Source organism: Corvus kubaryi, unplaced genomic scaffold (genome assembly GCF_017639235.1).
Source record: "Corvus kubaryi isolate FWS band 111438036 unplaced genomic scaffold, C.kubaryi_AGA036_p1.0 37193, whole genome shotgun sequence".
In the NCBI taxonomy this organism is placed as follows: domain Eukaryota; kingdom Metazoa; phylum Chordata; class Aves; order Passeriformes; family Corvidae; genus Corvus; species Corvus kubaryi.
Window position 1 is genome coordinate 415,270 of NW_024581055.1, and position 14,086 is coordinate 429,355.

At 51.2% G+C, this 14,086-nt stretch overlaps 1 protein-coding gene across 3 annotated transcripts in view; it reads right to left on the reverse strand.

The window, feature by feature from the left end:
- The window catches only part of LOC121661764 (SREBF chaperone), a 41,564-nt gene extending 28,007 nt beyond the window's left edge, over positions 1-13,557 (reverse strand). For 2 of the 3 annotated variants that reach the window (XM_042022274.1, XM_042022272.1), the window contains exons 1-2: positions 13,355-13,557; positions 1,692-1,908 (exon numbers count right to left, since the gene is read on the reverse strand). In XM_042022274.1, coding sequence (XP_041878208.1) covers positions 1,692-1,813 — 122 coding nt within the window. In that variant the 5' untranslated portion in view covers positions 1,814-1,908; positions 13,355-13,557. The remainder of the gene's footprint in view (positions 1-1,691; positions 1,909-13,354) is intronic. The other variant, XM_042022273.1, reaches the window with a different exon arrangement.
- Between the last annotated feature and the right edge of the window lie 529 nt (positions 13,558-14,086).

Genomic DNA, 14,086 nt, shown 5'->3' on the forward strand with positions numbered 1-14,086 from the left:
GACCCAGAGATGCTGTGTCTTGTCTGTCAGTGACATTAGAAATAGTGTCTATACAAACCCTTCCAGGAGTAAAGACACTCAAAGCAACCAGGCCAGACTCTGTGCTGCCCTCATTCCCTGCGTGGTCACCGCCCTCACCTGCCTGAGGCCAGAACCCCCGATGGATAAATTGTAGACCTTGTGCTTTATTTCAGCTTTTAAAAACTGTCTGCACACAAAACCAGTGGTGTTCTACTGATGTGAGGGGGAGGAAAACCACAATAACTCAGACCACTTTCTCTGCAGCAGAATTCCACGAGCTCTCCTTGATTCCAGGTACAGGAGAGAGGACTGACTCACCTCCCTCCCTCTGAACAACTCAGGACACAAGATCCACTCTTGTTTGCTGGAACTTTTTTATTAAGCATGTTTCAGGCTGAGGAACGTGGAAGGGGTCAGTGGCAGCCTTGGCAGTGCTGGAGAGTGGTTGGACTTCATGATCTGAAAGGCCTTTTCCAACCTTAACGATTCCATGGTTCTGTGAGTTCCCTGCTCTGTGCAGGTCTCAGACCAGCTGCACACCATGCTGAGGGTCCCTGACCAGCCCTGCTGCACAGAAACATTGCCTAAATGAGCTTCTGCCTCAATGCTGGGCCTTGATTTTTCCACACCAGCTTCCTTCTCCCAGCTTCAGGTCATTCCTCACTTGTTTTTGCAGAGGAGTGGCCAGGATGCATCAGTGAAATCCACCCCAGCAAAGTGGAGCGCTTCCAAAGAGCACAAATATCTCAATTCCAGCAGGAAATCCATGCCAAAGCCCATCCTTGAGTCCTCAGCACATGGCAAAACGTGTTACTTCCCAGGAAGGAGTCCCTTCACTCAGACACTGATGGGCTGAGGTGCAAAACCCCCACGGCTGCTCACAACCACAAAGGGTTCCAGCCAGGAGAAGCCACCTCAGAGGTTTTTAATGTGTGAAAATCCTCCCTTTGACAATGTTTTAACTGAGATGTGAAAGCAGCCCGTTACCATCACAGCTCAAAGAAAAACCTGTGTCTGTGGCAACACATGTGGAGCTTTTCTACAAACAGGGGAGCAAATCATCACATCGGGTTTATTTTGCCCAAAACAGACAAGAGAGTTAAACCCTGCAAGACAGAATCTGTATGCTCACATGTGTGCATGGTCTGAGCACGAAGGTTTGCTCAGCCCCACAGTGCCCTGCTGGAAATGATTCTGAGCCCATGTGACATTCCTGGGAGTAAGATTATATCCACTTGCAAACTAGGGATCCAAATTAGGGGCCATAAGGAGAGTAGGGAATTTACAATAGTCCCACACGGGCGTGCCAAGGATGAAACAGAAGAGTGCAGGCTCCAGGGAGCACAGGACAGGCAGGTGTGCAGAGAAAGATCAGCTTTCCTTCTCCCCATTTTTAATTGATGAGTTTGGAGTCCACTACCAGGTGCTTAAGGGTTACTTTCATCTCATTTATTGCTTCACTTCACTCATTCAATTAGTTCTTTCTTACTAAACCACAAGAAGACACTTCATCCCTGTTGTTTCTTTTGTCCCCCAGAAGGAGATGACAAAACCTATGAAGTCTAAATAAAAAACCAGCTTCTGGGTGGGCCCAGAAGAGAGAATGTTGCCAAGAACCCCCTCCCCAGCCCTCTCCAGCCCTATGTGACACAAATCTGGGGAGGACTCACCAGCAGGCCAGGATGCAGAGAGCTGTGAAGAGGATGATGGGGATGGGGTAGGAAGCACAGAGCAGCCCGTGGTTGTAGAACGCCCGCGAAATCCTCTCGCGCAGCCTTTCAGTCAGGGTCATCCTCGGCCGCCCTCACCTCGATGCCATCCCGGGATACAGCAGCGGCTCGGGCAATTCCAGCATGGGCAGCCCTTCAGGGAAGGCACTGGGTCCAGCTGGGGAGGGCAAAGGGAGAGAAACAGATAAAGAAAAGGGAAATAAACATTATCAGCTCCTTTTAGAAAGATCTCCAGAGCTCAGGAAGAAATTCTTCCCTGTGAGGGTGGTCAGGCCCTGGCACAGGGTGCCCAGAGCAGCTGGGGCTGCCCCTGGATCCCTGGCAGTGTCCAAGGCCAGGCTGGACACTGGGGCTTGGAGAACCCTGGGATCATGGAAGGTGCTCCTGCCATGGCAGCAGTGGAACTGGAATATCCTTAAGGTCCTTCGCAGCACAAACCATTCTGGGATTTCTTGATTCTACGAAATGACTGAGCAGATCTCAACCTCACTGGCAGGACTGGACTATCCCTGTTCCACGAGGAACTCAGGAACAACATGGATATGCTGCTCCTGTGGCAAAAAATACATCAAAAGTGGCTCTCTGATCAGCCTTAGCTGCCAAAAACCGCTCTGGGGAGGAGCACAACACTGGCAACAATTTCTAGTCATTTCAAGGAGGAAAATTTTGTATTTACTCTCTTCACCTGCTGTCCAACAGCAGAATTCCATAAGAAAACACAGAGCATTCCAAAGCTAGGATTTCTTTATCACTTGGGGGGGGGGTTGCATATTAAAATCTGCCATCTTTATTTGCTTTATGCTGTGACAGAGCTCGTAAGAGTGAACAGCAGGAACTGTTCCTGCTCCAAGTCATTTCTGCAAACAGAGATTATCTAAGCCAAAATAAACCTGCTGATTGTAGGACAAATGTTAAAGGAGAATTTCTTGCCTTTTGCATGACTGTAAACCCAAGACAAAGTTTGCCTGGAAGCACGAGGGCATTGGGATGTTTTCACCTTGCAGCACCACAGGTGACATTTCTGATTCACTTCGGGTACAAGAGATGGACACACCTCACAGAATCCCAGGATCATTGAGCTTGGAAAAGCCCTCCAAGGTCACCGAGTCCAGGCTGTGCCCAATCCCCACCTTGTCCCCAGCCCAGAGCCCTGAGTGCCACCTCCAGTCACTCCTTAGACACCTCCAGGGATGGGCACTCCAAACCTCCCTGGGCAGCCCCTGGCAAGGCCTGAGTACCCTTTCCATGGGGAAATTCCTGCTGCTGTCCACCCTGAGCCTCCCCTGGCCCAGCCTGAGGCCGTTCCCTCTCCTCCTGTCCCTGTTCCCTGCGAGCAGAGCCCCACTCCACCTGGCTCCAATGCCCTGCACTCTTACAAAAACAAGGCTGACCAGCAGAAGGAAGAGATGTAGAACTTCTTTTTGCAGGAAAAATCAACTCTAACTTGCTACTTTTCCCAAGACAAAAGCTTTTATCTCACTCAACAATAGTTACATGTTCCAAATTCTTTCAATTTCTGTCTGAAAGGCTTTACAGCCTTCCCAGGAGCCTCCCTGGACACTGAGGGCAGGGAAACACAGCAGAGCCCACTGTGAGCTTAGAGGAAAAACTAACAAAGGTAGAAAACTCTTCCCTTTCTGAGACACAGTCACCTGGGGTTTTAGGTATACTCAACTCCTCAGTTTTCCACAAAATGTTCTGGAACCAGACCTTGGCATTAGGTGTAATAAAAACACACAGCTGAGCTAGTGAAGCCTGGAGGGGGGAAATATAAGGAAAAATCCAAAATAAATCCCCATTCCACAGTATTTCTCTTGCACTTCAAGACATACAATAATTTGCTCCATCATGTTGCCTATATCTAAACCTCCAACGGGAATTTTAACCCAGCATTTTCCATTTACAACCCCAAGCTTGGCAAAGCAGGAACACACCCAACATGGCCCCTCTGCCCCTCACACCCCCTTTTCCAGCATCCCACCAGGATCTGCACATCCAAGGGCTGACCTGCCTGTCCACACCTGCTCTGCAGATGGGAACAGCTCAGCCCTGCAGCAGCCCCGGAGCAGACGTGGGATTTGAGGAGTTTTCCTGCCAAGGCTGTGTTTTGGGAAGGATAGGGGAGGAATGAATGGGAAAGAAGGAAGAATTTACTAAAAATGAGAATTTATAAAGGTCACTGGGTTGGTCCATGTTGTTGCCCAGGGAGCAGCTCAATGTGATGCTCACACACCTGAGGGCCAGGTGGGTGATGGACCACCAGCAGCAAGCCAGGGACCACCAGCAGTAATTCCCCCTCCTGGTGCTGCAGGCACTGCCTTGTATCCATCAATCCCACACAGGTTCCTGGGGGATCAGAGACACCTTCTGCCTTCAGAGTTGCCCCAGAACACACGGAAGCAGCAGGACTGATGCCACTGGAGACCAGACCAGCCAGAACACCTCAAATTCCTGCTCTAACTGACACATTTCATCTGGGCTCCAGCTCAGATCGTGAGCCAGGAGCGGAGGGTCCAAACAGGACAGTGCCTCCTTGTATCCATGTGCCACCTCGTCCCCCAGCCCGTGGGACACGTTCACACCCAGGCAGGTGTTACAGGTGCTTCACACACTCCTGGGCTCTTCCCAGCACACACAGAGCAGAAGAGCCATCACCAAACCCAGCTGATCCATGGCCTCCCCTTGACCTGCCAACAGCTCCGAGCTCTCCTCAGCCCTCACCATGGCGATGATTTCATGGTACTGCCCAAACTCAGCACCACAGACACTCCCGAAAACAAGGGAAGTCTCGGGTTCCCTGGAGATGCAGAACACAGATGCTGGATCACTCACACCCCAGAAAACCACCCAGATTTTCTTGCCCTCTGTTGGGCCCTGGAGGTGGCTCAGGGCTCTGAATCTCTGAGCAATCACTCACTGGTGTCACTGCCTTGGGAGCTCCCAAATCCCACCATCCACAAAGGGAGGAGGGGAGGGAGAGAGGCACAGATCTCGGGAATCCAACTCTCCCTCTCCTCAGCAAGCATGGACTGTCCCCCAGCGAGGGCCAGGGAACATTCCTAAGGACTTCAGAGGTGGGAAAACAAGAGCCTCCCTCAAGACAAGCCTCCTTCACAGAAATGCTGCACAATGGGCTCTAACACCAAGGTCCTGTTCTCCCCTCGAATTCCCATGGGAAGAATAACGTGCTTTGTGCTGCCAAAGGACACAGAGGTCACGAGGAACAGAACACTTCCTATGGGAAAATCACAGCCATGCACTAACCCCGGGGAGGCCACTGTCTGCAAGGGGTTAATCCCAACACTGCTGTCAGGAACAAGGCTCCGGAACAGCCTCCAAGTCCTAAACGGATTGTCCTTCACAGAAGGGGTACTTTCCATATTCAAAAGGTAGAAAATGACATTTCTGACTCCACTCCCTCCATTCCAGCTCTGTGGCTAAAACTGTGCTGAAAGTCTGACACAAGTTTTTGAACTAGATTTCAATCCCCAAAATGTGCAAACTTTCCTCATTTTATCTGTTCTGCCCCACTTTGCCAGTTTTCCCCCATTTCTTTTTGCCTGTTTTCCTCCCTGTACAACATTCATTTATGTTTTGAGTTTAAAAATTCAGAGGTTATCTGGAATAGACCCCATTTTATAAGTAGTATTTCACTCATATTACAAACAGCTCTTGAAAAGTTGGAGTAGCAACAACAACAAAGATTCAAAGAGAACACTTCAACAATCTCTACATGTCAGATAAAGTTATCTGCTCTCAAAACAGGGGCTGACATTCAAAATCAGCTTCCAAAACAGTTTTCAGGACATTTTTGAACTTTTCTGCTACAGGAGATGAACCTCAGTTCAACTCCTGTTTCGGAAGTCATTCAGTGAATGTGGTTTCTATCCTTTCTTCCTTCCCAAAGTACTCCCAACAGCACCAGACAACAGCTTGTTGCTGTGGATGATGAGACAGGATGGGATGTTCCACATGCAGAGCCATGAAACGCAGAAGCTTGGCATTTGTGACAAAAATAGAAAATATCCAAATTTAGAAAAAACATAATTTCAAAGTTCACTCCCCTTGTTGCATCTAGCCAAGGGAAGCTCCCTTGCACATGAAGAACAGAGATTCCAAACACAAGGAAACATTTCCCAATCCAGAGTTCTTGCCCAACCCTGTACAGCTGGGAATGATCCACCTCCACAATCACAGAATCCCAGAACGGTTTGGGTGGGAAGGAATCTTAAGGATCACCCAGTTACAGCAAATGGGATGTGATGCACACAGGGAAAATAATGTCCAGGGATCCTGATCCTTAATTCCCTGAAGGTGTGACGTGATGCAGTATAAAAAAGGAAACTGTGCATTAGGAATTGTTAAGAATGGAATGGAATCAGGATGTAAATCCATCCTCACACGTGCTAAGTGCTACACACAGCACGGGGCATTCCTCAGAGGAGAACTGGAAAAGATACTGAGAAGCTCAAGGATGCCCAAAGACAGAGAGCAGCTTCAGAAGGCTTTTCCAGCTGGAGCAGATTTTATCAGCAAGTGGACACCAGGTGGCCCTAGGAAGGCCCGAGAAAGCGGAGCAGGAAAGGGCCATCTCTTTTATCCTGGGATAACTTGGCATCAAACCAACTACAGAGCAGCAGCTCAAAATAAACACGTGGCTAAGCCGGGGAAATCTTCTCCCCAGGACACTGTCCCTGTCACACGGGTTACGCAGCCAGCGGATAAACCTCGGGAAGAGCGAGCCATGAGGCACTGCTGAGCAAAGCCAGGGATCCCTCTGGCTCCAGGAGCCCCTCGGACACGAGCCTCTCGTCCCCAGCATGGCACTGGCTGCCAGTGCCCAACAGACTGGTCTCGTTTGTGCCTGGCCACGCTCAGGAACCAGACAGGGACCCAGAGAGGCCAGGAGCCTGCCCTGGCAAATGTCCTTATGCAATGCATCCCACGTGATCCCTTTGGAATAATCTCCTCCTTTTTGTTTATCAATGCAGGCGCTCTACAAGTGGCTGGGGAATCACTTTCTCCTAAAAATATCAGAGACTGATGCAACACTCCCGTGCAGTTACATCTCAGAGCTTCCCCACAAATCCCAGCTGTGCAATCCCACCGTTCCCTTCTCCTGGCCATAGATCCCAACCCAGTGCCAGGCACAGACACCAGGGACTCCATCGATCCTTCACTCCAGGCTGGAGCCTTGTGTAAACAGCTTGCCCAGCACAGACCTGCAACGCTCTTCCCTTTCTACTGAAGGTAGAAATTCTATTCGTGCCATTTTCTAATCCTCTCTACCAGACCAGGATCAACATCTCAGCCCAAGCCTCTTGTGTGGGGTATAAAATAGGCAAAATGCTTTTGGATCACCTGCCTGGACTTGTGCAAAGCCTTGGGGTCCAACAGCACCAGGACCTGGAGCTGCTGGAGAGAGTCCAGAGGGGAGGGCTGGAGCCCCTCTTCTCTGGAGCCAGGCTGGGACAGCTGGGAATGTTCCCCTGGAGAAGGGAAGGACACAGGGAGAGCTCAGAGCCCCTTGCAGGGCCTAAAGGGGCTCCAGGAGAGCTGCAGAGGGACTGGGGACAAGGCCTGGAGGGACAAGACACAGGGAATGGCTTCCCAGTGCCAGAGGGCAGGGATGGATGGGATATTGGGAAGGAATTGTTCCCTGGGAGGGTGGGGAGGCCCTGGCAGGAAGAAGCAGCTGTGGCTGCTCAATCCTTGGAAGTGTCCAAGGCCAGGCTGGGCACTGGGGATCAGAGCACCCTGGGATAGTGGGAGGTGTCCCTGCCCATGGCAGGGAATGGAACAAGATGAGCTTCAAGGTCCCATCCAAGCCAAATCATGATTCTCTGGTTCTGTGTCATCCATGAAATGGTAACTTTGTGTGATCCGTGCTCAGTGCCGTTCCTGAAGTTTCCAGCACCGCTCATACTACGGACAAGAGACAAAGAGCCCAGGCCACCCTCGCTCCCCACCAAAGCACGTGACTGACACAAACTCCAGCTAAACCCTTCAGCACACCCATGACAGCTCTCTGTGCATCACACAAGGCCACCACCGCTCGCACTGAAGGACACAGCATCCCTCACCCTGCCCGCAGTGAAAGGCCCTTCTCCCACTGCATTTACCCTGCCCCAGTCATGGCCAGGGACCCACAGCACAGGAAAACCCCGTCAGCAATGACAGGTCAGAGTGAGAGGAAGAAGACAGGGCTGGAGGGGACTCTGGGGGCTCTGCCTCGTGGCCCTCACTCAGAGCATAACAAACTATGCTCAATTATTCCCAACAGATGTTTATCCAATTTGCTCTTAAGCAGTCGGAGAAATGTCCGCAGGTCCCAGGTGTCAGACAGGGTTTGGTAACGCTTTCCCTGGGCCCCTCCGTGCCATGTAACCCACTTCTGTTCCCAGTGGGCACAGCCAGCCAGCCAGCCCAGCAGTGTTACTTGGACCCATGGAATTGCTGGGGCTGGAAAAGCCTGAGTCCATGGAGTCCAACTGCTCCCACAGTGCTGCCACAGCCGCCACCACCAATTTTCACACTGAACCTTTCACCTCCCCCTTCCCACACACACAGGAGGTCACCAGGTTCCTTTAATTAGGGATTACACTTCATCAATTATCCTGATGCCTGCAGCTGGCTATTTTTGCTTGAATCCCAACCTCACCACTGTCCTTCCTCATCACCAGCCCATTTTCAGGCCACGTTTAATTGCTCAAACCGGTTTCTCACTCCTGAGTCACATGTGCAGCCCTTCCCTGCTTTATGCCATTTACAGCTTGAATATGCACAGTCTGTCCTGCTGCTTCAGTGATGAGTGAGACCCCAGAGCCCCCCAGTGCCCCTCTCAGTACACCCAGGCCCACTAACAAGGGTGCTACTGCTGCTCTGAATATTTATTTAACCACGACTTTATCTATCATCGACTGGCACCTTCTTAGGCTTTGGGTTTGTTTTAATGACACCTACCCAAGACTCTTATTTGGATAAAAATCAAACCTTAGAGAATTCATGACCACAGCTGCTTTTCTGCAGCCAGAAACAGCCCTGGTATCTTATCCTAGAAAGAGCAAACTCACCTTGCCAAGGAATACCTGTGGCAAAGCAGCACCAGCTATTCCACACTCCCTGTACCTTGTCAGGTGCTCTTCAGACATTTCCCACTTGCTGCAGGATTTTAGGATGACTACTACTCGCCCATTCTCTTTGTCCCACTCTCTCACCCACACCAACTGCTCGCTCTCTTCCAGGCTTTAAAAACATCACCGACTTTCCATGTCTCAAAAGACGCCTCCTAAAGCTTTTCAGGTCTTTTTTAGTCCATGCTTTGAGAATACAGACAAAAATACCTCCCTGAAACGACAGCTTGCAAAGCTGCTCTTCCTTTTTGTAGCCTGGTACTACCACCAGTTGCTCACCAAGAGTCAAAAGGTGCTGAACGCTCCAGTTTTGGGGATGCCAGACATTAAGTTTTCCTTTCCTTCACCACCTTCCTGCCATGAGGACATTCCCAGAATAATTCTGTGTCCCTTAATGCCCTCTGACAGTCAGGTTTGATTTTATCTTAATCCTCCCTTTGTGGCCTTGCTGCTCTTCAAACGAGGAACGGAAACACCTCTGGGTTTGAATAACCCCCACTGCAGGAGTGCTGAAAGCAACGATAAATCAGCACTTCAATAATTTCTGCCCAGCTCCAGCTCTGCTTTTGTGAGGCAAAGTTCACCCGGGAAGCACCCGGAGCAGCCATTCACCATCCCAACACATCCTGTGGAGATTCACCCTCTTGCTCAACTATCTTTCACCTTAGCAAACAAGGATCTGAACTGAGCACAACTGCTTCCCCATTTCTTTCTCTAGGGCTGGGCTCCTCTCCCTGCAGAGGACACATTTCCTGGCTCAAAACTCTCCTTCAGAACAGAAATCAGCATGGGTGGTAAATGATCAATATTAGGAAATTAAACCTAAACCAAGCCAACCTGTTTAATGTAGGCAAACACATTCTGTCTGTATGGTTTGGGGTTTATTTCTGAAACAAACTAATTCAAAACTCAAATTCATGTCTGAATACCTGAACTGCACCTTCTCTGCAACCCTTTTTTAAGGGATGTGCCACAACAGATGTTTCCATGCTTCACTCCACAGTTTGACAGGGCAGGGACAGTTGAAGGGGACAGTAACAGCTTCAGGAGTGCCCAGGACAGGCAAACATTGTCCATGGAAGGAATTGTAGCTCCTTTCCCAGCCCACTCCAGCTCTGCTTGTGCCAGGTCCCTGCTCCAGCCCCAGGAGCAGACAGCAGGTTCCCGAAACCCTTCCCAGGTAAACCACATCCACGTAAACCGTCCGAGCAGAATTCTGCGCTCTCCAAACCCACAGCCCACATGGGGTCCATTTGCCTCCTAGAAGAAAATCCCTCCAACAGCCCCTCAGAAACAGCTTTTGAGTACCATTAAACACCCCTGCAGCAAAGTCCAGCTATCACTGGCAGGAGTTTCCTGACGTACTGTAATTAGAGCTCGGTCAAATGAAGTTTATCCATTACACACTATCATTTCCCTGAAAAATGCGTTGTGGAAACATGTAAACCAAGAGTCTTCCCATTTCAGAAGGAGGACTGGGGTATAGCACCAGCTGGGCTCCTGTTAAGTGAAGGGTTTCCAAAACTCGTGGATTTGGCAGGAAATCAGAAGTGTGCCCTTGGCTCTCGGGGGAACACGTTCCCTTTCCACACAGACCCAGCTAGAGCTTCAGCGGTGTTTCCAGCCTGGACTCTGGAATTCCGGAAGCTCTGGCTGTCAGTCATGTAATTACCAGGGATCCCCTCACGGGTAGGATGTGAAGGATGACAAAAGGGAGACAAACCCCATAATTCTGACCATCTATCCATGAAATAAAAAACAAAAACTAAGACATAACCCTCAGCACGTCTTTCCCTGCATTGTTCCCTCAGAAATAACCCCCAAAGCGTTAATCAGGACAGCTCCCATGGTTCAAAAGTCTGCACTCCCAGATCTTTGGGGCTTGTGAAGGGCCCCAAGAGGCCCAGAGGGACACAGCACCTGTAAGGTGACGCACCTGCCTGGGATTGGTTTTCCACAGGTTCTGGGTTACAGCAGAACACCGGGCAAGGCTGAACACACTAACCAGCTCCCAGCCCTGAGCAGGAGCCTTTGGCATCTCCAGCATCACACAGAACTAAACATTTTCCTTTCTAATCATCACTAATTAGGAAGCCAGGCTTAGGAAATCACTGCACTCTTTCTTCCAGATGGAGAAACAATCCCAAAATTCCTCTGTCAGGCAGCAAGTCCCAAAGCCTGACTCGGACATTGTCTTTTGTAAACAAACCAACTATTATTCCTTTACCACAATGCTCCATACAAGATTAATTCAGATTTCCCCAAAGAACTGCAGTTCTGCTCCCCTCCCCATTGCCCACCACACTCTCACTCCAGCTGAAATCACTCTTTTCCTGGAAGGAGAACTTTATTTTTTCCCAGTTATGCCAAAAGGCCACAGCTGTTCTGAGCCATCAGGGCTGGGTCTTCACCTGAGGACATGAATTAAAAGATTCCCTCCAAGACAGCCACCCTTAATTCCCTGTTCTGCATATCTTGGATGTGAGCAGTAACACTTCCAGACACAGAAACAGCAGCTGCACCACCACAGAACTGCTCCATGTTCCTTAAGCCTTTCTTTCTCACCCTTTAAAGCACTGCACAAGGGGGAGAAAGGGATTCAAAGGAACTATAATCACAGATATCAGAGCCCAGGAACGCCTGGAGAGCTACTTCTACACCTCCTTCCAGTCTCACAAGCCCCTTGTGCCGAGTGCCACCGGTCCCTCCGTGCTCCCCAGCACAGGGGACTGTGCCCCCCACCTCCAGCCACAACCCCTAGAGAAAGTCTCTTGTAAAAGGGGAGGAAGGGGCCTGCAGCTCCCTTGAATCCCCTTGAAAGGATTCCCAGGACTCAGGATCTACTGGAAGCGCTGTGCTGCTGCTCCTCACCTACTACTTCCCACTACAGGCAGGTAATGCTATTTTTGTTCCTCAAGCTGTACCTGTTCTACTTTTTAAATTCTAATCAGAGAGGGGGGAAAAAAAAAAGGAGGTTTTGGTGCATAATGATCCAAACTCTGATGCCAGGTAGGCCCAGCAACCCCGTGACTGAAAACCGTGTTAAGTAACCCAGTGAGAGCCTGACTAATTCATTCATCACAGGATTCTGACACTTAAAATACTATTTTAACCCTCCTGAGACAAACCCTGATTGTTCTTGGCTCTTTTGGGATGTTATATTTGAATCACGATTGGAAAAATAAACCATGCCAAGTTGTACGTGGAAACACAGAGCAGAGGTGGTTTGGGGGAAGTTCCTGGGGCTGTGTCACACATTCAGGGAACATCCCAGGGTGTTTTCCTCTCTTCCCAATCCCAGCCAGCTAATCTCCTTTCTGCATTACACAACAACTCGTGTAATCCCAAATTTACCACCCTAGTCCTGCTCTCACAGCTCTGGTTTCACAGAGAGGGAGCTCACACCTCCCCTCTGCCCCTTGCATGAAAAGAAACTTGGTTTGTCTTTCAACAACCCGGAAAAACACGTGGATGCTGCATTCAGGAGATTCTGGCACTAAGGCTAAAATCTTTCCGGAGTCCTTTCCTTGGGATTCTCCCAAACACAACCCTAGAACTGCCTCAGCATTCCAAAAGCTGCTTGCTTGTTATATTAGAGATGTTCATTCTGACTCACATGAGGAAGTCGACTCCTAAATTTTGACCAAATCCCGAAGTTTAGGGTGATTCAGGGGGCAAGATAACTGCAAGAGCACAGAGCCAAGTCCCCAGAGAACCGGGGCAGCAAATCTTCCTGGTTCTGAAGTGCTCAGTGAGCCTGTACCAAACCTCATGGAGTGTTTCATTCCCCTGTCCCATCGTTCCCTTTACATATCCCATCATTTTAATACTTTCCCATAAAACATATTCTGATCCTGCAGCAGAGGTGAACCCTTTCCTCCCTCTCACCCTCTTCGCTTTGCACCTCTGATGCCCCAAAACTTTCTCCATCTCTCTGTCGATGATTCCTGAATATCGACCGAATTCCAAAGACAGGTGATTATCCCGAGGGCAGAGACTCGCAGCACAGAGCCAAGTCTCCAGAGAACCACGGCAGAAAATCCTTATGGCAGCAACAAACCCCTATGGAATAAAATACTCCACATTCCCATCATTCCCTTTACGTACCCCCTCGTTTTAATCCTTTTCCATAAAGCATCTTCTCCTCGTCCTGCAGCACGGGGGGAGGGGGGGAATTTAACCCTTTCCCTCCGCTCCCCCCTCTTTGCTTTGCACCTTTAATGCCTCAAAACTGGAGTGCTTGACTCCACTTTCCCATCATTCCCTTTTACGTATTCCTTCCAAATTCTACCCAAATGAAGGGGGGGGAGGATGTGGGGGCGGGAGGCGAGCGCGGGGGGCGCGCGCCCGCCGTGAGGGGGACCTGAGGCACGGAGGGGCCTGAGGGGAAACTGAGGCAGGGAAGGGGGTGGTGAAGGGTTATTTCCATACCCGATCGCGCTGCCCTCGCCCGCCCCGGTCCCTTCTCACCTCACCGGGAAGCGGCTCCTTCCTCACCTCCGCCCTTTGACCTCCCAGCGGCCGCGGCTCTCCTGCTTCGTCGTTGGGGGGGGGGGGGGGGGGCTTTTTTTTTTTTTTTTTTTAACGTAGGATGTTGCGGGGTTTAGTAGCTCTAAACCCGCGTTAATCCTGAGCTTTTCTGCCCGTTCCCGGCCCGGTTTCTCCCACCCCCTCCCGCCCTCCCCCCGCCGCCGCCGCCGCCGCCGGGCCCCGACCGCGCGCGCGCAGCGCCGCACGTCGGCCACGCCCCCCGCCGTCAGCGTGGCCACGCCCACAGCCCCCGCCTCCAATGGAGCCGCGAGCCCTCAGCTCGGGCTTCATTTACATGGCCACGCCCACTGGTGCGCATAGCCACGCCTCCATTGCCATCCCGCGTTCTCCTTGGCCACGCCCCCGGAAGCGGCGCGCAGGCGGCGGGAGCACGTGGAGCGGGGAACGGGCGGCTGCGGCAGCGCCGGGAACGGCTCCCGGAGACGGGGAGGGTCGTGGGAGCACAACCGGGCACCGGCCGCGCTAGGGCTCAGGGGAGAGCGGAGCCGGCCCACGCACCCGGGCACGGCGGGAGTGTGCGGGTCAGGCGGTGGGAGTCCTGAGTATCCCAGGAGGGACAGGAGGAGTTGGCGGGGATTGGGCATCAGGAGCCCTGGAGCATCCCGGGGCAGAGAAGATCGGGAGGGAGGACCTTGCACCGGGAGCCCTGGC